The sequence below is a fragment of the Canis lupus genome, chromosome 26, assembly GCF_003254725.2.
Source record: "Canis lupus dingo isolate Sandy chromosome 26, ASM325472v2, whole genome shotgun sequence".
Taxonomy (NCBI): Eukaryota; Metazoa; Chordata; class Mammalia; order Carnivora; family Canidae; genus Canis; species Canis lupus.
Window position 1 is genome coordinate 23,783,387 of NC_064268.1, and position 23,156 is coordinate 23,806,542.

The following is a 23,156-nucleotide window of genomic DNA, read 5'->3' on the forward strand; positions in this document are numbered from 1 at the left end:
CTTCCTGCTCCCGCCCTGGAGTGATCAGCGCGAGACGCCGTTGCCATGGCAGCGATCGAGGCACCCAGCTAGGATTTGTGGGGGTTCCCCGGAGCCCTAGGCGCGTCGGGGGGCAGTTCCATGAGCCGACCAGACCACAGGGGCTGAGGCTGCGACGCAGGATCCTGGGGAGACGTTCTACATCACCCACCGGACGCTCTCCGCACGCACCCCACGGCCCTGGCCCCCCTCTCCTTTACTTTAAAGGTGGGTTCCTCTCTCCCTCCGACCCCGCCTTCAAGGGCCTTCCGCTCCCTCCCATTGGCTTGTCATTTTGGAGAACCCCTTCCCCTCCATCCTGCCTCCTCAAGGCCCCGCCTCCTTCCTCAGCCGGTTTCGCTTCATGCCTTCTTCCTTCAGACTCCCTTCCCAAGTCCCGAAATCAAATTCCCACTGGTTTCTCTTCCCGTGGGACTGCCTTTCAAGGTTCCACCCTCTGCCTTCCATGGTCCCGCCCTCAAGCCCCGTGGACCGTCTCGAATCAAGACTTCTTTAAGCTCCGTCCCTCACTCCCAAAGGTGCGTTCCTCCTGACCACTTCCTTAGTTTTACCGAGCTCACCTCGAATCCCGCTCTTTCCATTTCCTTTCCTGAGATCCGGTCCACCTCGTCCCCTCTCCTCTCCATCCCAGCTCCGGACCGCGGGTCGACTTTTAGCCTTTGCTTGGATAGTTTAACAATTTCTTTACTTGCGAAATGGAAACGGGATAGGAAAAGATGCCCTACCAAATGTCTTACCCCATCTCTCTTTCTCACAAGCACACACTCCGTAGCTGGTTTATGTCGTTATTTTTTTTTAAAGATTTTATTTTATTTTATTTATTCATGAGAGACACAGAGAGAAAGAGAGGCAGAGACACAGGCAGAGGGAGAAGCAGGCTCCATGCAGGGAGCCCTATGTGGGACTCGATCCCTGGTCTCCAGGATCACACCCTGGGCTGAAGGCGGCGCTAAACCGCTGTGCCACCCGGGCTGCCTTGTCGTTTTTATTATTAATGTAGAATGATAATGATAGCTAGGACTTATTGTGGGGTTTTTTGTTTGTTTAAATATTTTATTTATTTATTCATGAGAGACACAGAGAGAGAGAGAGAGAGAGAGAGAGGCAGGGACACAGGCAGAGGGAGAAGCAGGCTCCATGCAGGGAGCCTGATGTGGGAATGGATCCCAGGACTCCAGGATCAAGCCCTGGGCCAAAGGCAGGCGCTAAACCGCTGAACCACACAGGGATCCTTTTTTTTTCTTTTAAGATTTTATTTATAACTAGGTTTTATTGAACGTAAGTTTATCATGGACAGCTATTGCACCAAACACTACACGCAGTACATCACTAATTTCTTACAGCAGTTTATTTACAGATGAGGAGAGTGAAGTTCAGAGTTAGTGGCGTGGGAATCCAAACCCAGGCCATTCTTACTCCTCTCTCAGTGCCGCGGCTTATTCCTTTGTCTTCACCAAGTCCCTTCATTGTCCCTAGGGATCCAGGCAATTAGCAGTCCTGAGTCAGAGGCTGACAACTGGGATATATAGATAATTTCAGAGTTTTCAAAATGTTTTCATGGTTGTGACCTTGAATCTCAGGAGGGGCATTGACCAGGAGGTAGGCATAATCTTTACCAGCGGGGTCCTATGACTGGTCCATTGAGTCCTATGACTCAATGAACGAAGGGGCTTGCATGTTGAATGGGAGTAGAGAAAAGGCTCCTTCCCTTCTCTTCAAGTCAAAAGTCTACCATGAGCATGAGGTAACTGAGGAGAGGGCGAAGTCCACCCAGTTAGTGCCATCACCTGTATGATCTCAGAAATAGTCAATGCGGAATAGTCAATGCGGGGCTGGCAGCTTCAAGCTGAGGGGTTCCACTCAAGACCCAAGAATTACAGAGAAAACGCATGTCAAATGCTCCTTCACTTGTCACACACCTAAGTGATTCTCAAACCATGTTTCTAACTTAGAAATCCCCAATATTCAGAAGAAATGACATAAGATAACTGGCTACTTTTCAATGTTGTTTTCCTCTTACATATTATTGATGCTTTGGCATTTGTGGCTGCTTATCAGAACCAGAATCTAACAGGAGTTGGTATCTCAGATGGCCCCAGATAGCAGCTATAGTTATTTGACCTGACTCTGACCCTGAACCCCAGAGCCTACAAGCTAGCCTGACAGCCAGACATCCAGCTTATTTGAGGGTGAGCAAGTCAGTGTTTCTTGATGTCTTCACAGACAAGTTCCTGAGTTTTAGGTGCTTTGCCTCCTGAATATGGCCTCCTCCCAGGGCAGGATCGCTTGCTTGCTTGCTTGCTTGCTTGCTTTCCTCCCTCCCATTCCAGGAAGGAAACCCAGAATCTTTCAGTCTGTTTGTTTCTGCTTCATTCCTTGGAGATACAAAATCTCACAGGTGGTGGCCATATCTCATGAGAGTCAGTCACTGTGGCAACATATATGTGCGGGCATGTGGGCCTGTGTGTCTTTGTGAGTGTTGTAGGGTGGATACTCATTGCCCTGTGGATGGAACTGACAGAGCTGACACACCAAAACTTGCCACCCTGTACAGATCCTCAGAGGTAGGCGGTGGCTCTTAGGGACAGGGCTCTGTGTGTCCTTCTCTGTCCCTATTCTTGACACAGTGCCCAAAATGTCAAAGGTACACAGTCACCATTTACTTAATGAACACACAGTGTCTGACCCTCTATACCTGCACTGTCCAGTAGGGTAGCCACTAATCCGTGTGGTGGTGCATTTGAAAATGGTAGCTGGTCCAAACTGAGGTGTGCTGTAAGTGTCAAATAGATACTGGATTTTGAGACTGAATGTAGAAAAGACTGCAAAATAATCTCCTTAATGCTGTTACATTGATTTCATGTTGAAGCGATAGTATTTGGGGTTTATTAGGTTAAATAAAGTATTTAATTGAAATTAATTTATTTGTTTCTTTTTACTTGTTTTGTGGCTAGTAGAAAATTTAAAATCCCATATGTGGGTAGCATTATATTTCTTTTAAGTGCTGCCCTACAAGCACCGTGGCCTGAAGACAGAGCAGAGATGTTGGATTCAAGAATCCTAGCTCCCTGAGTGACTTTGGGTTAATCCCTTAGTTTCCAGAACCTCAGGTTCCTTGTCTGAATATGTATGTATTTTTTATTTGTTCATGAGAGACACAGAGAGAGAGAGGCCATAGCCAGGGGGAGAAGCAGGCTCCCTGCTGGGAGCCCGATGCAGAACTCGATCCCAGGACTCCAGGATCACAACCTGAGCCAAAGGCAGATGCTCAACCACTGAGCCACCCAGGCATCCCATCCTCATCTGTATAAAAGAGGCAGATTCAGGAGGTAGCACACAGTAGGTCCTGTGGTCAGGGCCTAGCACTGTTAAAGCACAACCTCTGTGCTCAAGCTCAAGACAGATGACCCCACATAAGCATTCCTCTAGCCCAGGACACCCTCCCCTTCTGGGACAGCCTCCTCCCTGCCCTCCTTCCTGCCAGGAAGCCGTCCTGAGTGCCCATTCACTCATTCTTGCCTTCATCTATTCTCAGGTTGAAGAGCTACTTAGTGCCAGCTCTGCACTAGAGACTGGAAGCCAGGCACCTGGATGAGCCTCTGACCTGAACCCCAGAGCCTACAAGCTAGCCTGACAGTCAGACATCAGCTTCATAGGCAGGCACCTGTGCAGAGGTGAGTTGCCTTTTAAATGATCACTCTGGCCATATACAGAACAGACTAGGTGGTGCTGGGTAGGATGAGGGTGACCCCTCAAGGAGGCTGTAGCAGTGGTCTGGAGAGAAGATGGAGCGTGGAACAGCACCAACAAACACAGTGGTGGGTTCTCAGTGTGGTCTGGACACGGGATTGGCAGCCCTGAGTGCTTGGATAGGGGGTAAAGGAAGTACCCCGCTGCACATAGCAGGGGTGCCATTTTCTGAGATGAGTGAGGTTGGGCTGGAAGTGGGTTGGAGTAAGAGAGATTCCTGGACTTGTTGGGGATCAGAGAGACCAGCCATGGCCTAAATACTGCCCACGCAGCCCCTGCAGTGCAGGGAGGAGGAGTAGAAGTGCTTTCTGCTGCTGAGAAACCCACAAAGGACAAGGGACCCTGCCACAGGGTGGAGAGAGACCAGGACTTCCCAGCCCTGAACAGAGAGAAGAGGGTGAAACTGGCAAGTCATGTGATGAGCCACTGGAGAGCCCAAGATAATGTCATGCTTCTCCACCTTCTGAGTCAAGGACCAGGGACCATTCATCCAAATCACTGGCTTCAGATATCTGCAGACTCTAGAGGTGGATGAGAAGCATTATGTGTGGGCTGCAGGGGGAAAGGGGAACATACAGAAGGCAGGCAATGGCTCCAGACAAAGATGCTCTTTGCTGTTGTTGCTGCTAATAATAGTAATCACAAGACTAATGGTTACGATTGCTTGAATACTTTTACTGGTGTCTTGCCCTAGATCAAACAGTTTATTCATGGATACCTTTAATGGCCTCACAACCACCCGGCCTGGCTGGGGATGGTGTGCCCACGTTACAGCTGAGATAGCTAGGGCTCATAGGGGTACAGTGACTTACTTGCCTGAGGCCATACAGCCAGGAAAGGGCAGGACTGGGATTCTGTATTCACATATGATGGGCCCCCTGTCACCAGAATGATCAGGTTGGGTATGGATAAAAATATTTAGATTTTCCTCTCTTACACCTTAGAACTTATTTTTCCCCCAAATCAACATATTTTTCTTTGTGGATTCTTTTCATTTCTCTATTCAGTTACTCAGTCATTCACTTGCCAGTGAGCCTCTACAATGGGCCAAGCCTTAGGCTGGCCATATGGGGGATTCCAGTGGCTAAGGTAGACTGGGGCCTGGCCTAGAGTGTGAAGGCCATTCCAGCAGAGAGGGATCAGGGTCCAGATGGGGGAAGCCTAGAGAGATTATCTGACCCAGCCTGGAGGGTGCTCAGGGAAGGCTTCCTGGAGAAAGTGATTTCCAGAAAGCCTGAAGGATGAGAGGAATTAGGCAGCTGATGGGAATCGGATGAGGAAAGCATGATTCATACAGAGTGGACAGATGGGCCCAGGTTCAGAAATGAGTGCCTGCCCCTGAGCCGCTCCTTGGAGCTGACAGGAGTTGGAATGCAGAGTGTAGGATGGTGGTATGGGGACTAGAAAAGGCTGGGGGGAGACTGCAGCCAGAGGTGGCCTTTCTCCTAAGGGAGCTCTGAGGGGTGTTGGCCAGTGTGACATGGTCAGATCAAGTTTGGCCCAGATCTCTAAGGTTGAAGCGCGTCATTTAGAGGGGGCAGACCTGTGGCCCTGTCAGAAGTGATTGCAATGGTCCAGGAAGGAGATGATGGTAGCTCAGTATGATCCAGCACTTCCTGTCACACTGTAGCCATGACTCTCAGTCGTCAATAGCCTGTTCAGTGGTTTGCTGAGGGAGGGGACTGTGGGTACTTCTTGTTCATAGATGTATACCCAGCCTTTAGTAGGGGTGTGGCACACCCAGGCACTTGGAGGAACTGGTAGAGCCATGGGATTGGCAATGTAGATGTGGGACAGGGTGAAGGAGAGGGATTCTGGTGAGGTCTCTCCACAACCAGGTAACAAAGGGCTCTAGGCCTGCAAAAGACTCTTCCTCAGGGTCTAGGTTGGACTTTTAGCCTAGATCTAACCAACTGGGCATATCCGGATGCTGAAATTTCCTCCAACAGCAACCATGTGGCTCTAGCTAACAGGGATCCTCTCTGCTCACCCCAGGAATCACGAGGATGGCACACCTGCTGGGCAGCCAGTCCTGCATGGACAATCTGCGCAAGGACCTCACTGACCTTCAGGGAGCCATTGTGGACGTGTTCTCTCGTGCTGGGCCTGTGCGCTTCCCCTCCTGGAAGTTCCCTGACCGCGTGGCCTGTGACCTGGACATGGTGGCCCTGTTAGAGCACTATGACCACGTGCCAGGTGACCCCGAGTTCACGCAGCTGTCCCATGCTGTTCTGCTGGAGCTGGTCATCGACAGGTGAGGGCCTTGACCAAACCTGGTGATCTCAGGGTGCTTGCATCTACCCCTAAACCAGTAGACCAGCCTCGGGATCCCCACCCCCAGCAGGGATCACGTTGGTAACAATAGTCACCTTTAACTGAGTACCTGTCAGGAGGCTGGCCAGCTCAGGGCCCTCAGTGATCTCAGCTTCTGTCATGTGCTGTGCTTTCTGATGCTCTCCACCCTCAGGGAGTTGCTAGCCCCCCTGCAGCCCTGCACCTCCAAGGGCTGCCTCTGCAGCTTCCATGAGCTGCCTCCTTAGGGTTTCCGTGCATCGGGGATACCACAGCTGCTGCTTAGAGTTTCCATCCCAGGCCCTTTTTCCTAGTGTTTCGGGGGCTATGCTGTTCCTACTGCAGGTCACCAGGTCAGATTGGGATATGATTTTCCAGACTCTGGCTCTATTGGGAAGATTGCCCTGCAGCCCCTCCACTTCTTCGCTGTCATTAAACTTAACATGGCCGTCAGCCTTCCACTTCCTGGGGACCACAACCCAGGTTCCCCGTGTTCCAGAACCATACACATACTGAAGTCATGGAAGCCTAACAGGCAAGGACACCAGCAGCTTGGGGGTAATCTGCCTGGGGACACCTGTCCTCTATAAGGTGAAGGCTCTGAGCCACATGAAAGTATTATTTGTAACCTGTGAGAGGCTAATACATAAGCATAGAACACATCATCCTTATTCCATGCCTTTACGTGTGCTGCGCCCTCTGCTAAGAGTGCCCTGCCCACCCCTTCCTGGTCTCTGGCCAAGCCCTGCTCATCCATCAAGGCCCAGTCTCCCCATGTGCCTGTGAAGCTATTGCTGACATGTCTTCTCCACCCTCTCTGTCCAGGCCATGCTGTGTCTTTCCAGGTGCTTTCCCACCCCTGAGTGCCACCCCAGGCAGGCACAGTCCTCCCATTCATAGCGGAAGACACCTTTGCACAGATTGGGGCAGGGCCTGAAAGCAGGTGGTGCCTTGTCCCCCAGACCATTTTTGCCCAAGACTCCAGTAGGTTTAGGATGACCTCTCTGCGCCTGGAACAAGACAAGGTTGCTTAACCTGCCCAGATGTTTTGTAAATACAATACCTTTTCCTTTAAGATAGCATGGTTTCCATTCAAATACAAACTTGTCCTTCTAATGCCTCTCTTCCTTAAAAGCAGCTCGACTCTAATTTTGAAAATCAAAGTTAGGATAGACACCTCTAGTGTCTAGATGACACATTTCCGATGTCACAGAAGCAGCTTGCCCTGCAGAAGACGACCCTGACTAGGATCAGGAAACTGCTGGGGGGTCCCTGCCCTACATGCTCACCCTGAGGCTGTGGGCAGGCTCACAGGTGCTCGCAGGGTCTCAGCTCTGTCCTCTGTAAGGTGAAGGTTCTGAGCCACGTGATGTACTACAGCCACCCACCTAGCACTTGCCGAGCATGTACCATACAACTGAAGCGAGACCCGGTCTACCAGAGCATCCCAGTGTGGTGGCAAATAGCTGGGCAGAAGTGCTGTCAGCTGGGAGGCCCAGGAGAGGCCCCCAAGTTCAGCCTTTGGGGAGGGCTTCCTAGAGGAAGTGGCTCCTGGATTGGGTTTGAAGCAGGTCGGGCAGAGCATATTCCAAGGCCCTCTAGATCCCCAGAGCCAGAGGCTACTAGTCGTGTGGTGTGCAGGCACACTGGCACCAGGTTCTGTCCTAGCTGACCCTGCCATCTCTGCCCACAGGCTCCTGCTGCTGCTTCAGAGCTGTGCAAGCTACTTGGAGAACCTTGGTTTGGAGCAGACGGTGCCCCCTGCCCGGGCTGTGGGGCCCTGCATGTCTGTGGGGCTCACAGTGCGGCGCTTTTGGAACAGCCTGCTGAAGCTGGGCATGATCTATCAGCAGGCATCCCCTCAGGTGAGCTGGCTACCCTCACACCTGTCCACCCTGCCCCAGTCCCAGCTTCCTTGCACACCATGTGTGTAACTTCTGCAGGCTTCATGCTGCTTGAAGGAGACAGTGTTGACTCTGGAGCCTCTCAGTCGAGGGCCATGCAGTATGTAGTCAGCAATGCAGGCCTAGGGAGTCATGTCTGGGCTACCTGGCTGTGCTGTTTATGTTGTGGGACTTCGGGAAAAGTCCCTACCTATCTTGAACCTCACTTCATCTGTATGGTGAGAATAACAACAGTCTCTCCATTTTGCGGGGCATTGTTGGGTAATGTTAACATTAGCCCCATTTGTTATGGCTTATCCTGTAATCTTCACAAATCTCCGTGAGAAGGACCACCATCGCCATAACATGGAGGAAAGGAAAATTGAGAGCAACTATGGTGACATTAAGATCAAGCTAGTCCACTAGGCGAGAACCCTATGACGTGCAGCTGTGGCTTCACTGTTACACTCCTGGTATCATGCATGTTATTACATGGAGCCCGGGGCTGGGACAGGGAGCAGCAGAGAGTTGGCCTGTGCTTGGTAAGTTGAGGCAACATAGAAAAAAGGTTCTCTCTCTCTCATTCACATTGGCATCAGATAATATCTAAGGATCTGCACATCAGGAGAGGCTGCACAGAATATCTCCAGGATACTGATCACCTCCCAGACCTGTCTCCCTCATCTGCTTTCCCTTTCTTTTCCTGACCACAGAAAAGGGTAAACCAAGGTGAGAACCTCACCTCTAAGCCCACAGCCAAGGGCGAACCAGCCAGGAGCCCTGAATTTGTGACTGCCAAGTTCATCAAGCCCCCCTCCCCGATGCCAGACCTGCCCCAGACCTGCCAAGAGCTGGACAGCCTCCCCATCAGCGTCCCCCTACAGTGTCCAACCAGGACTGCCAAGAACAGTAGGAGCGTTCACTCCCAGACTGTGGAGACAGCGCTGGTGCCCTGCGATGCATGCATCAGTGTCCAGGGCAGCCTGCGGGAGGTGGGCAAGGTGATCATCAGCCTGTGTCAGAGCCAGAACTTGCCCTCGTCCTTAGGCCAGTTCCAGCAGTTGGTACAGGACAGCATGGGCCTCAGGCCACTGCCGGCCACCACCATGGGCCACTGGGCAGTAGAGCAGAGCAAAGACTTGACACGCCTCACTAAGCACATAGGTGCCCTCACTCAGCTTGTTGGGCCACTTAGGGCCCAGCTGGAGGAGGCTGAGGGGCAGAAGGATGGACTGAAGAAGCAGGTGGGCCAGCTGGAACGGGCACTGCAGCAGGAGCAGGGGGAGCGGCGGCGACAGGCGGATGAGGCTGCACAGCACCTGGTGGAGTGGGAGCAGAACAAGCAGCAACTGCTCAAAGGTCTGTGTCCCTAGTTCAAAGGCCAATTCCTCCCAGAAGCTGTCCTGGAGACCCCTAGTCTCAGGGCTGGCTACAGCTTTAGCGCGGGCCCTCCCAGGAGCAGACCCCATAACAGGGCTGCAGGTACAAGTAGTTGGTGTCAAGAAACCCAGGCCAGGGAGTGGCTAAGAGATACAGAGGGAAGGCTGCTCATCAGGCTGGTTATAGCACAGGCATCTGGAGCTTAACCCCATGGGGGGACACTGGAGCTGGTGCTGTAGAACACATGGCTCAGAGTTGTTCTGTCAGAGGGCAGGGGAGCCAGAGAATTCATCTGCTCACTCCTGTGTGTCATCGAAGGGGACTCCCTGGGGAGCTACAGACCTGGTACCTCCAGCTGGCAGAGCAGCTGCCTGGGATTCCATGAAAGCCATCGGGCAAAGACACAGCTATGGCACCGGAAGTGGGCCAGCACCTGCTGTTGTTGTGAGGCCTGAGGGATTTGGGCAAGTCACTGGCCTTTTCTGAGCCTGTTCCCTCTGTGGAGGACGCTGAGGCCCAGAGAGGTGTAGAGACATGGCAGCTGGCCAATAGGAAGCAGGGTGAATGGGGGCCCAGGCCTTCTGGCACCTGCCCAGAGCTTCTGCAAACCCAGGCAACCCTTCCACACAGCAACAGCTGCCACTACCCTGCAGGGTACACTGGGAGTGAAGGCGCTGGCCAGGCCCAAGGGAACCTCTGATGGACCTCTCTCTCTTGCCATAGAAACAAGTGACCTCAAGATGAAGGTGGCCACCCTGGAGGGGGAGCTGGAGCAGCAACAGGAGTCCATGCAGGCCATGGGTGAGGAGCCCCATCATGTGGCCCTGTGCCACATGCCCTGTGTTCAGTGGTGCAGCTGGATAAGCACCCTCTGTCTCTGCCCCCTGGGCTTCTGGGGCAGAGAGAAAGGGACCACAAGGATGGGCCTGACTGGTCGCACTGTTGGGTGGGGTGCCATCTCCCACCCAGAGAGCAACTTCTGTTTGCACAACCCACTTCAGGAAGGGTTCAGAGCCCCATTTTGTGGCTGAGGACACTGAGGCCCAGAGACAGGCTGTGACCCCTCCCACCCCACCTGGGTCAGAGGCAGTGCAAGGACTTACACCCAGGATTCCCCTGCTCTGCCCCTTCCCGTGCCCAATCAATTCTGCAGAGACAAAGGCCCGGCAGCTTCAAGAGGAGGCTGCGCGCAGGGCAGAGGCCGAGAGGCAAGTGCAGCAGCTGGAGGAGCAGGTGCAACTGCTGGCCGGGCGGCTGGATGGGGCCAGCCAGCAGATCCACTGGGCCAGCACAGAGCTGGACAAGGAGAAGGCCCGTATTGACAGCATGGTCCGCCACCAGGAGGTGAGGCGCCCCCAGCACCTGGAACATCTGCAACAGAGGCTGCTGCAGGAAGAGAGCTCCACTGGTGGGGGTTAGAGGCTTATCTGTGGAGTACCTGCTCTCCAACACACACCCACTGGGGAAACAGTGACCCAAGGACAGATACAGCCAAAGGAGGCCTTGCCTTGTTCTGGAGGAGCTCCTCAGCCACCACAGCTTTGCTGCCAGATGGCTAAGAGGTGCAGGGAAAGTATAGCAGGGGGCCACAGAGGGACAGTCACCCAGGACAGCTTCTGGGAGGAAATGGCCTTTGAACTGGATGCTAAGGGCTAGTGACTAGTCTATCAGGAAGGATAGGGAGGGCAAAGGGTGAGGCAAGGCATCGGATAAGAGTAGGCTGAGGGAGCAGGTGACCTGCCATCTAGAGAAAGGGATGGGTCTGGAAACTGTCCTGACTGGTCTTCCTCTCAGAAGCTCGGTGGGGAAGCTAAGACCCCAGATAGAAGTCCCCAGCGTCAGGCATGGCCCAGGATGGGAAAGCCTTTCAGTCCCAAGCAGGTGCTCTTCTCAGTGCCCTGCGAACAGTCACAGTCACCAGATAGCAGATGTGTGCTGTGAACGAGGTGCTGGGCTTTGGCCTCTGTAGCCATCTTTTATTGCTTACCACAATGGTAAGAGGTAGATACTCTTGTCATCCCTATTTTATGGATGAGGAGACTGAGGCGTGGTAAGATTAAGGAAATGCCCAAAGCGCCACAGCTAGCCAGAGATGGAGCAAGGACTCAGAGCAGACCAACACTGGTTCTTCCGGCTTTGCATTCAGTGGGTGTCAGGAAATGGGGGTCCCAAGTGACATGGGCCGATGGGACACAGGAGACCTAAGGAGAAGGAGCACAGTGTATTGGCCAGAATTCCTCTCCGAGTGGAGACTGTCACTGGAAAGAAGAGGGGACTAGACTGATAGTCAACTGCTTTCAAGGGGGCAGGGGTTGGGGGGCCTGGCCCTGACTGGGCTGGGGGAGTACAGTGGGCTATGCACCTGTCTCCCCTCTGCCCCTTGTGCTGCACATGTGTGCACAGCCTCCCCTGTACGTGAGGCACAGGGGGAGGGTGGAAGATACTGTAGCCTCCTTTGTCTTGTGGCTGGGCCTTGCCCCATGGGCCTCACAGCCTCCCTGCCCGCCCACTCTGGCTTAGTCCCTGCAGTCCAAACAGCGAGCCCTGCTGCAGCAGCTGGACAGCCTGGACCAGGAGCGTGAGGAGCTGAGGGGCAGCCTGGATGAGGCCGAGGCCCAGCGGGCCAACATGGAGGAGCAGCTGCTGAGTGTACAGAGTGAAAGGGAACAGGGACAGAGCCAGGTCTTGGCCCAGCAGGTAGGAGCTAGCAGGGTAAGGGTGTGGGCTGGCTCTTCCCTTTCACCAGAGGGGCCTCTGGCCAGCTAAGTGCCTATAGACCTGTGCTATGTCTGGATGGGAGGGGGGTGACCCAGGGGAGCCAGGAGCCATTCCTTGGGCAAAACTTGAGCCTCTCCCTGCCTTAGGAGCTGCTGCAGAGCCTGCAACGGGAGAAGCAAGGCCTAGAGCAGGCCACGACGGATCTGCAGCTGACCATATCGGAGCTGGAACGCGAGCTTGTGGAGCTGAGGGAGCGGGAGCGGCTGCTGGTGGCCTTCCCAGACCTGCACAGACCCATTGAAGCCCAGATCCCAAGTAGGGGCCCGGAGGTGGTAGCCAGGGCATGGACAGGCAGCTGAGGGCTTACCTGGGCAAGACACTGGAGTCTGCAGCTCCTCAGCCTGCAGCATGATCCCTACCGGGTCCCCAGAACACACAGGTGCTTCATGTGTTATCTACTCTGTGTAGATGGGAACATGGAAGCCCAGAAGGGAGGTGACTGCTCATTGTCGCATGGCTGAGTCCATGTGCAGGTCTAACTGCGTCTGTAGCCTGTGCTCTTTACCGTATCACATACCAGTCCTTGCTCAGCGTCCTTGTGTCCCCCATCCTGGTGTCTCCCCAAACCATACCATGGAGCTATCTCCAGGGGCACAGCCTCAGGTGTCCAATGTCATGCATCCCATGGCATAGGAGAGCTAGATACCTGTCTCAGCAGAGGATGGGATGCCAGGCAACCTAGGTTCTCATTCCAGGCCCTCCAGCCCTCATCCCGGGAGGGTGAATCCACTTGAGAGCTCTTGGAGGATCCACCGAAATTTAGCTGGTCACCATAGGTCATCAGTCCTGAGTCCTATGTGCCAGGCCCTTCCGTTGTCTTCTGATCCATGCCACAAGATGGGTAACAGCCCTTTTACAAACCACAAAACCAAGAAGCAAAGCAGGCAGCAACTTGCTCTGGTTCATGGAGTCAGAAAGAAAGCATATTATCTTCCAAGTGGTGGGAAAGAATGTCTTTGCTGAATTCCTGTGACTCATACCCCAGAGCTGGCTACATGACTTTAGACAACTCACTGTCTCTCTGGCCCTCAAAACAGGAAGCTTTGGAAAGAGATTCACTCTCATCTAGTTACAAAGTCTCCAGGGAGTTTGAGGTCCCACTCAGTTCTTAAATTCTACAATGCTGTGGTCACCTCCCAGCAGGTAGAGAGTGGGAAACAGGGATCAGGCCTCAGGAGAAGGAAGACGAGGGGGGAGGCCTAGTGCACTGATCCAGCTCAGCTGGTGTGTGTACCCTAGGAGGTCCCATTCCACTGGGCACAAGAGGCAGCCCTGGCGGGGTGAGATGAAAGACAGTATATCCCTGCAGGCTCTGGCAACGTTACAGACGACATGGAGAGGCAGGTCCAGGCCAACGACATCCGCATCCGAGTCCTGCAGGAGGAGAATGGGAGGCTCCGGTCTATGCTGTCCAAAATTCGGGAGGTAGCTCAGCAGGGGAGCCTAAAGGTGTGCAGCCTGGCTCCCCAACTTGAGAGGGCCAGCCCTTGGAACTTGGAGGAGGCCCCTGACCCAGCAAGTCTTCCGACCCCTCCCTGGGAACCTATTGAAAGCCTGCCTCATCACATGTGATTTCCATGTTTCAAGCAGGCAGGAGTGTTACAGTACTTGCCAGTTCCAAACTCCCCCCTCCAGCTCTTGTTACTTTTATTTCAACTACAACCTGGAGCCTTGTCAGAAAGCAAAACTTCCCACACTTACTGCAGCTGAGGCGGCCCTGGAAGGCTTCCCAATCCCTGCCCCTCAGAGGAAGAGGCTGCGGGTACTGGTTTGGGCCCTCTCTCCTCTCCCCCTCCACGGCAAGGACACCCTTGCTGAACAGTGCAGAGAGTTTTCCTGGGCCTTTCTGAATTTGGCTTTCTTTGCAGCTGATCCCGCAGGACCAGCTCTGGGCCCCTCCAAGCAAGGGAATCCAGAGAGCAGTGCCTGCAGCTCAGGCCCAGAAAGCATCCCCAGGGTGAGTAAGGCTTTGATAGAGGTGGGGCAGACAGGGGTGGGCTGGTCCCCTTTACTCACAAGGAATCTTGCCATCTGGTCCTCCCTCAGGCCCCTGGGCAGGCGGCACCTGCCTAGCAGCAGGACACCCAGTGCGGGCCGGACCCTACCATGCCAGCTCCAGGCATCCCCACTTCAGCAGTCCTGCAGTCGGCCCAGCAAGTCCTCCCTGGAGGACATGACCCACTCAACCAACTGTGCTCAGAACCCCATCCGGGCCTTGGCCAGGCTGAGGAGGAGACTGTCACCAGGCCAGGGACAGGCCAGCCCTGCATACCAGCCCCAGGAGCGGCCCACATAGCCTGCTGTGCAGTGGGGCTGGGAGGCAGGTGGCTGGCAACCCATTCTATGTAATAAAGCCCTGGCCATCTCCCCACAGCAACCTTGGCCTTACATCACTAGCTGAGCCAGAGGTAGAGTCCTCCCTTCCCCATTTTGGGCAGGGACCACTGAGTCCCCAGCCACGGAGGTCATCTGCCAGCAGAGGCCTGGCACACTGTGGGCCTTCAGTAAATCAGCACTACCTGCCTCCGTCCTGACAGAGCAGTGGGAGGAGGGCACACCAGAGACAAAAGGAAGCTGTAGTGCCTGGGCCAGGTGAAAGGCAATCATTCAGCCCCATGGGCAAAAGGATGGCATGGACTCAGCGACCCCTACCAATGAAGAGCAGGGTCAGGATAGGGGGTACGTCAGGGAAGGAGAACAGCTACCAAGGTAGGCCCAGTGAGGAAGGAGTCAGAAAAGGGGGTCCTGGCTCTGGGCTCACAGGCAGGCAGAGGGCAGGGAAGCCTTCCCCAATGCTGAGCTGGGCCTGGGGCCTCCTGCCCCAGTTCTGAACCTGGGATGGGGACCTTAAGGACCCAAGAAGTCAGCTCTCATTTTACTGAGGAACTATTCACATTCAGGAAATGTGAGTCAGAGGGTTTCTCTAAATCCAGGAGGTTGGATCCCTAGAAGGCAGGGCAAGGCCTCACATAACCAGACCGTGGGACACTCAGCAAGCTCTGGCTTTCCCAGGCCTGTCTTCTGGGGCCCCAGCACTGATGCCACCCACATACACCAGGCCCGCCATCCAGTTTTCTTCACAAAGCCTCGTCCGTGAAGGATAGGCTCTACGGCCTTGCTGAGGACTCCTCAGGGTGGGCACTCCCAGCTTGATATGACATTTTCCCCTGGTGAGGCCAACAGGTAGGGTGCCTTCACTCAGAGAAGGGTTGAGAGGGGCCGCATGTGTAGGTGAACTGGGAGGCCCTGGCCCTGCCCCTCACAGGTGAGAGCCAGCCCTTGGGGTGGGGTTCCAGAGGCAGGAGGCATGGGCCCAAGTCCAGAGGGAGCACCCATCACAGCGCAGCTCCCGTCTGCTCACAGTTCTGAAGGTCAGAAGTTCAGGCCTTGTGGCTGGGTCCTCCGTTCAGGATCATCCAAGTATCTGCCATGTTACCTTCCTGACAGCTTTGGAAAGAACCCACTCCCAGACTCATTCTGATTGTTGGCAGAGCTGCTGTCAGCAGAGGCCACTCCTAGCTCTTAGAGGCTACCTGCCTTCCTTGCCCGCGGCCCCCTCCATTTTTCAAGTCAGCAACAGAGAATTTCTCATGCACTGAATGCCCTTCCTCTTCTTCCACCAGGCCAGAGAAAACTCTCTGCTTCTAATGAGCTCTGATGGTTAGGTTAGGCCCTCTTGGATACTTTCCCTATCCTAAGGTCAACTGTGCCATGTAAGATAACCTAAGCATGGGAGTAAAATCCATTAGACTCACAGTTGCAGGTTTATAACAAGGCGTGTTCATTAGGGCTGGTGGGATCTTGGGGCCCGTCTTAGAATCCACCTCCCACAGGCAGTAGAGCCCAAGGCGACTTTTCTGTCTTGAGACATCCACACACATCTGATAGCTTATGCTAAAATATATCCATGTTTACTTCAGTATTAAACCTCCCATACCCCAAATCTAAAAAAAACCCGGCTGCCCCTGAAAGATGCACCACATTTATCCTGCAGCTTCAAGTATCCTGGTCAGCAACCTGTAGCCCGGCCAAGAAGCACAGGACTGGATGGCTTCGGAGGCCTCTGGTCCCTGCCAGGCCTGGGAAGGGAGCCCAGCTGGACAGGCAGTAGCACTTGCAGCTCCTAGTGTCCAAGGGTTGAGGGCATTGTCAGGGGAGGGGCCTCTCGGTTGAACATCACAGCTTTGACCGACATGTGTCCTGAAAGAGGGTCAGGCTGCGGTGTCCCCAAGGCCAGATAGCTCCTCCCACAATCCAACCCCCAATAAATAAGCATAAAGCCTGGCCAGCCACTGCAGCCTCAGTCCGCAGGGGTCCCCCAACAGGCAAGTCAGAGAGGTGCCAGGGCCCTGGGAATGGCTGCATGCCCCACACCCCGGGCAGGGGCCTGGGGTCCTGGGATCTGCCTGTGAGGAGGACAGATAGCCCCCCATGATGGAAGAGAAAGGCCCCAACGTGGCTTCTCTTTCTTGACTGGCAGGTCCAGACCCTGCATCATTGGACTGGGGGCTGTGGTCTCTTCTTCCCCGTATATGATGGGATGCCTTGCCCTCTGCAGGAGAGGCCCCTATCCTTCCTCCCACCAGCAGGGCTTCCTGTCCATCCCGCTGTTCTGATCCAGGAGCCCAGGCCTGGGGCCAGGGTGCAGGTAGGAGGGTCCTGTGCCCACATGCAGAGACCCAACTGGGGCAGCTAATCATCTGAGTAGCGGTTCCCTGTAGGACAGGAGAGAAAAACAGGAAGGGAGGTGTCAGGTGGGGAGCAGGTATAGCTAGCCAAGGGCCTCCACCCCAGGTGCTCACCCAGGACGTTGAATTTGCACAGCGGGCAGGTCTGTTGAAGCATCAGCCAGGGATCCACGCAGTCTCGGTGAAACTCATGCTTACAGGGCAGCACCCGGAGCCACTGCAGGGTATGCAGGAAGGGTTCAGGCCACAGAGTCAAGGGCTGGGGGGATCTCCAAGTGGGGATGCCTGGCCCCCACCTGAGCGGTGGAGCTGAAACTTCTGTGGCCGATTGCACTCCCCCACCCCCTTCTGCTTTCTAGTCACAGTAGGAGCTGGCAGGATAAGGACCCAGTAAGCACGGTTCTGGGGTCTCGGGAATAGAGAGACATCATAGGTCAGCTCATGGCTGGCCACGGCCCAGGACACTAACCTGCTTATTGCAGAAGTAGTCCAAACACACAGCGCAGGTCTCAGCACCAGGTTCTGGGGGGCCCTGTGCTGCCCTGCCGAGACGGCAGCGCCGGGTCTTGAGGGATGCCAGCCTCCGCACCACGCGGTGCTTGAGCAGATCCACCTGGCAGGGAAGGGCAGGCACAATGAGGCCAGCTGGAGGGCTGGGGGCACCCAGGTTCCTGGGGGAGTGGGGGGTGGGGGGTGGCTCTCACCTGGCCTCCAGGTTCCCGCTGGCTCTGCCTTGATGCCTGCCGCTGGGCCTGGAGAACGAGGCCTGTGCAGAGGAGCATGGCCACCAGCAGGATGGCATTCCACAGCTGCTGCAGGGGCTTCTGGGGAGAGGAGCAGGGTGTCAGGAGTGCCAGGGCCACTCTACACTCTTCCCCCTTCCCCCTAGGAAATCCAGTCTGAGGACCGGTCAGGTAAGGTCCGTTGACAGCATGTTCCCTGCAGGCTCCTGGCTTCCTCTTCTGAAGCCTCCATGCCTCCCATTTGTGCTCCCAGGTTCTGCCCCTGCTGTCTATACAGCTCCTCGTCCAGCTGCTGAGGGGACCCACATCTGTCCCCAGTGCAGGCCTCTCCTGGGCAACAAACTCAGTGTTTTTTGCATCCTTGGAAGCTTCTTTCTGGCAGCCTCACAGACTCCCCAGCCCAAGACCCTATCACCTTCCCATCCCTATCCCTACCCCGTAGTTCTCCTGGCCTACTTTTTGTCTTGGGTGCAATCACCTACCCACTCATCTGGGCTGAGCATTCCCATGGTTCCCTCTGAGGTGTCTCAAGCACTCCTCCCCTCCATCCCACATCTCTGCTCTTTGAGTGCCCTACTCCAGCCTCACCAGCCCGTTTCTCACAGCTATAAGAATGTCCCTGGCAAACCTGATCACGTAGGACCCCTGCTTGACACCCTTCCCTGCGATGCCCTCACCCTCAGGAGAGAACCCGAACTCCTCTAGTAGCCATCTGGCAAGGCCCTAGATCTCCCATCCCTTTGGTCCTTTCAGGGTCCCAGGCTCTTTTTCACGTTCCCAGGTCTTCTTCACCCCTTCCCTCGGCCTTTGGATGCCCCTTGCTCCAGAGCTCTCCCTGACCACAGAGCTAGGCAGATGCTCCCCTCTTGCCTCCCCTGCCCAGCCCAGCCCTCCTCACACACCACCGTGTGCTTCCTTGTCACTGCCCTTGGTGGTCCTCAGGCTCCCACCAGTGGGAAGGAGCCACATCTGACCTGCGTCGGCATTTGAGGACTAAGAGGGGCCTCAGTTCCTGGGGTGGGGATGGGGGCACGCCCTGACCTGGACTTAACTCCCCCCATGGCGGTGTGGCAGCTGTATAACTGTATACCTTTGACAACAAAACAGCTAGCTCAGGAAACGTGCCAGAATAAGCAAAACCCCGCCGGCTCACGCACACAGGCAGTGGCTCCCAGGGTCTCTGAGGTGTTAGGACTAATAAATGCATCCATTTAAAAGCTTTCTGCATTCTGAGTAGCTTTCTGCCATCATGTTCATCCCCCGCCAACAATGAACCTCACCTACTATCAGGTTGGGGGGGGGGAGAAATGATTTGCTGTTAAAAGAATGTCACTCTGGACAAGGCTGGGTGCTGCTAGTGTGACAAGATGCTGCTCTGCTCAGAGTGCAGGAGGCATGGGAGAGGCCATTATCAAGGTATTCGTGAGCCCCAGCTTCCCATTCCTCACCCTCTCCCCTCTGGTCTCTGTGCCCTCGTCTTCCCGGACAGTGGTAGGACGGTGGCACCTGCTCCAGGAAGCTCTCCCCAGGCCCCCAGGCTAGGTTCAGATGCTTTTACTGTGTCCCAGAGGGCCCATGTCCACCACCAGCTCAGTGCTCGCCCCAGCAGAGCGACAGCCCTGGCCTGTCTCCTCCCCAGATGGGGCCCCTGGAGCCCAGGGCTGGAGCTGCCTTGCCATTGTGCCCTGTGCCCTGCTGAACCAGGCTGACACGTGGCAGGACTCACTGAGTCCTCTGCAGTGTAAGCTCTCCAGGGCAGAACTGGAGCTCCATGCTTCAGAGCAGCCTGTGAGGCAAAGGCCATGGCCAGCTTGGGGCTCTGCTGCAGGCTGCACACCCAGCCTCCTCAGGCTGAGCACATCTTAGGGACGCCCAGGTGAGGAAGGAGCGCAGGGTCTGTCCATCAGAGCAGTTGGTGGGGGAGTAGTTCATCTGACCTTTCTGATACATAGGTGTGTAGCTCAGCCCAGGCTAGAAGGATGGGCCCTAGAGTTGTGGCTGAGCGCTGTCCCCAGCCACCCTTGAGACACCTTGGCTATCACGGCTGCCCAACATTTGTACGGGTCCCTCCTGGCCGGCAGCTCGGCTATTCAGCTTTGCCCTCTGTACCAGCCAGACTGATGTGCAGGCTGCACACATTCCCACTTCCAGGCCTCTAGCCCAGCCCGCTCTTCCCCTAGCTCCAGTCTTTCTGTGGGCTCTTCTTTCATCTGACAGCCCCTCACCAACTGCCTGCCCCACCCAGAGGTCTGTGTGGGCTGCCCTCCAGGGGGAGACCCAGTGGGGCTTTTTCTTTCCAGAAAGCCCTTTCACTCCCCCAGTCCCAGTGCATGCTCCCTTCACACAGCTGCGGTTCAGTTCCCGCTGCTCGACAAGGAATTAGCACATGTCTGGGCTGAGCTGCCAAGGCCTTTTCATGTGAGAGTTCCTCTGCTCATCTCTGAGCCCTTCAGGACAGTGCCTGGGTCTCACAGGATTTTTGGACCCTCCACAGCCCTTCTCGTAGAGCCCCATGTGTTCTAGGATCTCAAAAGTTATCTGGTGACTGCTAATTTATTCACTTGTAACAGTCAACATATTCAGAGTAGCAGGAGCTGCCCACCTGCCCCATGCCCACCATGCGCTTTCTATACACACAACCCCCTGACAATCCTGTGGCCTGTGCTGTTCCTATTCACAGGATGGGGAACATGAGACCAGAGAGGTTAAACACTCAACCTGAGATCACTGAGCTAACATGGCAAATCTGCCTGACTTGAAGCTGCCTTGCATGGTCCAATTCCACTGACATCTTCTGGAAGCTGCCTGCCAGTAGACCAGGTCATACCTGCCCTGACAGAGCAGGGACTCGAGAGAAAAATTCAGGGCCTAGTAAGACACAGCCCCAGGAGACAAAGTCACATTCCCTGACACTTGTACACTTCGGGCTGTCCTAAGGATGCGATGAAGGGCCTGACAAAGCACTGCTGCGATTTAGAAGAGGGAGAGAGGAACAGTGAGCTGAGGTTGTGAGGGAAGCTTCCCAAAGAAGGCAAGCAGACCGGGACATAAGGAGACAGAAAAAGAGTGTCCACGCCTGCAGCCAAGCATGGAAAAGGCCTAGTGGCAGGAGGCCAGGGCGTGTGTGAAGGCCAGTAAATGGCATAGGCTGGCAAGGTATAAGGAAGAGACTAGGAAAAAAAAGTGAGTAAACAGAAGAGCTATCAAAGCTAGCCTAAGGAGTTTAAACTTTATTCTGCAGGCAATGGGGAGCCAAGCAGGGCTTCTGAGCAGGAGAATAATATGGCAATAGTAACTGATACTGATTATGCATGACCCCATCAAGCACTACACTGAGTACCCACCACGTCAATGAATGTTCATTATAGCCCTGGGAGGTGGAAGAAGTAGGCCTGGCCACCAAGGCAAGGAGAGGTCACAGGGTCTGAGATAAGACATGTGTGCAGCCCACCTGAGACTCCTCTCCCCAGGCACCCACCTGCTCCTGGGCCCGACTGCCTCCCAGGCACACCAAGTCCTGCCATCCTCCATAGCCATCCTTGGAGAGGCCACAGGTGGTCCACAGGGTCAGCTTCCACTCGATGTTGGCTGACAGTGACTCTCCACTGGTGATCTCAGCTGTGGCCTGAGTCCTCCTGAGAGGGAAAGCCACAGAGGGGCCAGAGGGAAGGGCTCTTGGGAGGAGAGACCCAGCCCCACCTACCCCAGCCTTGTAGAAAAAAGATACCCCCAAGTATCATCCCACAGCCCTTCAGCTTTGGTCCCCAGGCATTTTCCGGTTATTGGTTTTTCCAGTCTTCATGTCAGCCAGGTGGGGGGGGGGGGAGGCGAAGGGGCGGGGGGGGGGGGGTGCTGCAAGTCTCAGAAAGAACCTGTCAATCAGGAATCCAGCTTCCTGCTCGCTGGAGCCAATTCCCCTGTTCTCCTAGAGCTACCTCTTTGCTCCAGTCCCCTCACCCATTTTTCAGACCAGGAGACTACAGTCTTAAGGTTAACTGGAAAAGCCCTGGTCCTAAGACCCCTGAGACCATGGCAGATTCAGGCACCCCTCCCAGGACCACCCAGGCTCCCAGACCCAGTCCTTTGGAGCCCAAACCCCAACTCACTGCAGCAGTGCCTCTAACAGCTTGGTGACGTTGGAAGAGTAATGGAGGACAATCACTGGCCTGAGCAGAAGCTGTGATATGTCTAGCTGTTGAAAGACAAGGAGGTCAGCTGGCCTTGGTCCCTTCTTCCCTGGCCTGCACACCCCCACCGCCTGAAGCAGTTTACCTCTCGGACCACGTTGTGATTCAGGATGAGGAGGAGCAGGGCAGAAGCTCCCAGGAAGAGTGCCCTCCGCATCTGCAGGGGGACAGGGAAGCTAGCTGGCAGCCTGCCCACACACCTGTCTCACTACCCACGACCACAGTTCTTAGCTCCTGACTCTGCAATGAGTGTTTCCTCTGGATAGACTGGCTGTATACTCCTTGAGCTCAAGGGCAGACATTCCTATTCCTCCTGCTATTCCCCCAGATGTTCTGTGGGATCCAAACAATTATGTGCCTCCCCTGGTCCTAGCAGGACAGGCCTGCCCACAACTCTCAGCAGGAACTCCCCGTCAGATACTCTCCGAGCCTGGTGGAGCTTCCTGACTCTGTATGGCCTCCTCCCACCTCTCTGCTTCCACTCCACACGGACTCAATTCTCCAAACTGGGGTCAATCGCCTCACCCAGGCCCCAGGGTTTCTCTGGACGCTCCCTGAGGGCCCACCTGGTGGTCTGGCTCTAGCAGATGCCTTGAAACCCCCTCCTCCAGCCCCCTTCCCGCATACCCCCCCTGCACCTGCTGGACCAGGGCCTTGGGATAGGCCTGCCGACCGCTGCCCTGACTCTCCTGGTGGAACTGGGCGGCCTGCTCCTTGCCCACGTATGCCACTGCAATCCAGCCTTCTACGGGTACCTCCTGCTCAGCATCCACGACGTCCATCTGCGGGGCAAGGGACCACGGGCAGAGGGAGGAAGGGGAGGAAAGGAGGTTGGACGCACAGGGGATGCAAGGCCAGGGTTGGGAGCGAGTTTGAAGGGGAAGGCGTCTGGATCTCAAGTTTTGGAAGCCGGGGTTTGAGGCCGGGGCAGCCTGGGGAGGGGCGCTGGGCTGCCGGGGCTCGGTCCAGGAAGAAGGCCGGATCGGGGTGCGGGGTGTGCCGGGGCCGGGGGGGCCAGAAGGCTCCGCTGCGCTCACCAGCAGCAGGCGGCCGCCCAGCGGGGGTGCCGGGCCGGCCTCGGGGCCGATCCTGACGCCCTCCAGGACCAGAGCGTCCTGCCGCGACAGCCTCACGTCCACCCGCACGGCGCGCGCCCCGCCCCGCCCCGCCCCGGCCTCGGGCTCGCTGCCGTCCGCCGCGGCCCCCGGGCCCGCCAGGCCCAGCCAGAGCGGCAGCAAGGGAAGCAGCAGCAGCAGCGGCGACGGCGGCGGCGGCGGCGGCGGCGGGGGCGACCTCGGCGCGGGGCGAGCGGCGGGGCCCATGGCCGGAGCCGGCGAGCGGACGAGACAGGGGAACCGGGGGTCCCGGGCGCGGGGGGGAGCGGAGGAGCGAGGCCGCGGCCGGACGGGGCGGGGC

The 23,156-nt window shown here is 55.8% G+C and overlaps 2 protein-coding genes and 1 long non-coding RNA gene across 5 annotated transcripts; 1 reads left to right on the forward strand and 2 right to left on the reverse strand.

Moving 5' to 3' along the window:
- Positions 1-4: 4 nt before the first annotated feature.
- CCDC157 (coiled-coil domain containing 157) lies at positions 5-14,499 on the forward strand. Of its 2 annotated transcripts, XM_049101998.1 has the most exons (13): positions 5-246; positions 466-557; positions 3,575-3,713; positions 5,785-6,043; positions 7,775-7,946; positions 8,678-9,323; positions 10,068-10,145; positions 10,498-10,688; positions 11,865-12,041; positions 12,209-12,377; positions 13,432-13,571; positions 13,991-14,079; positions 14,169-14,499. In XM_049101998.1, the coding sequence occupies exons 4-13, from the start codon at positions 5,796-5,798 to the stop codon at positions 14,416-14,418; spliced, it is 2,160 nt and encodes a 719-aa protein (XP_048957955.1). In that variant the 5' UTR covers positions 5-246; positions 466-557; positions 3,575-3,713; positions 5,785-5,795; the 3' UTR covers positions 14,419-14,499. The 2 variants fall into 2 exon arrangements, with proteins under 2 accessions (XP_048957955.1, XP_048957954.1); XM_049101997.1 differs by lacking the exon at positions 466-557.
- LOC125753756 (uncharacterized) lies at positions 9,051-13,434 on the reverse strand. Its single transcript, XR_007406256.1, has 2 exons — positions 12,430-13,434; positions 9,051-11,545 (listed from the first exon to the last, which is right to left on the reverse strand). It is a non-coding gene; the product is annotated as an uncharacterized LOC125753756 (long non-coding RNA).
- Positions 14,500-16,011: 1,512 nt separating the features above from the next.
- Positions 16,012-23,124, reverse strand: RNF215 (ring finger protein 215). 2 transcript variants are annotated; one of them, XM_049101999.1, is made up of 9 exons: positions 22,778-23,124; positions 22,379-22,522; positions 21,826-21,897; positions 21,660-21,745; positions 21,032-21,188; positions 17,515-17,631; positions 17,280-17,423; positions 16,925-17,027; positions 16,012-16,837 (listed from the first exon to the last, which is right to left on the reverse strand). In XM_049101999.1, the coding sequence occupies exons 1-9, from the start codon at positions 23,060-23,062 to the stop codon at positions 16,815-16,817; spliced, it is 1,131 nt and encodes a 376-aa protein (XP_048957956.1). In that variant the 5' UTR covers positions 23,063-23,124; the 3' UTR covers positions 16,012-16,814. The 2 variants fall into 2 exon arrangements, with proteins under 2 accessions (XP_048957956.1, XP_025330327.1); XM_025474542.3 differs by having other exon boundaries at positions 17,515-17,634; positions 22,778-23,116.
- Between the last annotated feature and the right edge of the window lie 32 nt (positions 23,125-23,156).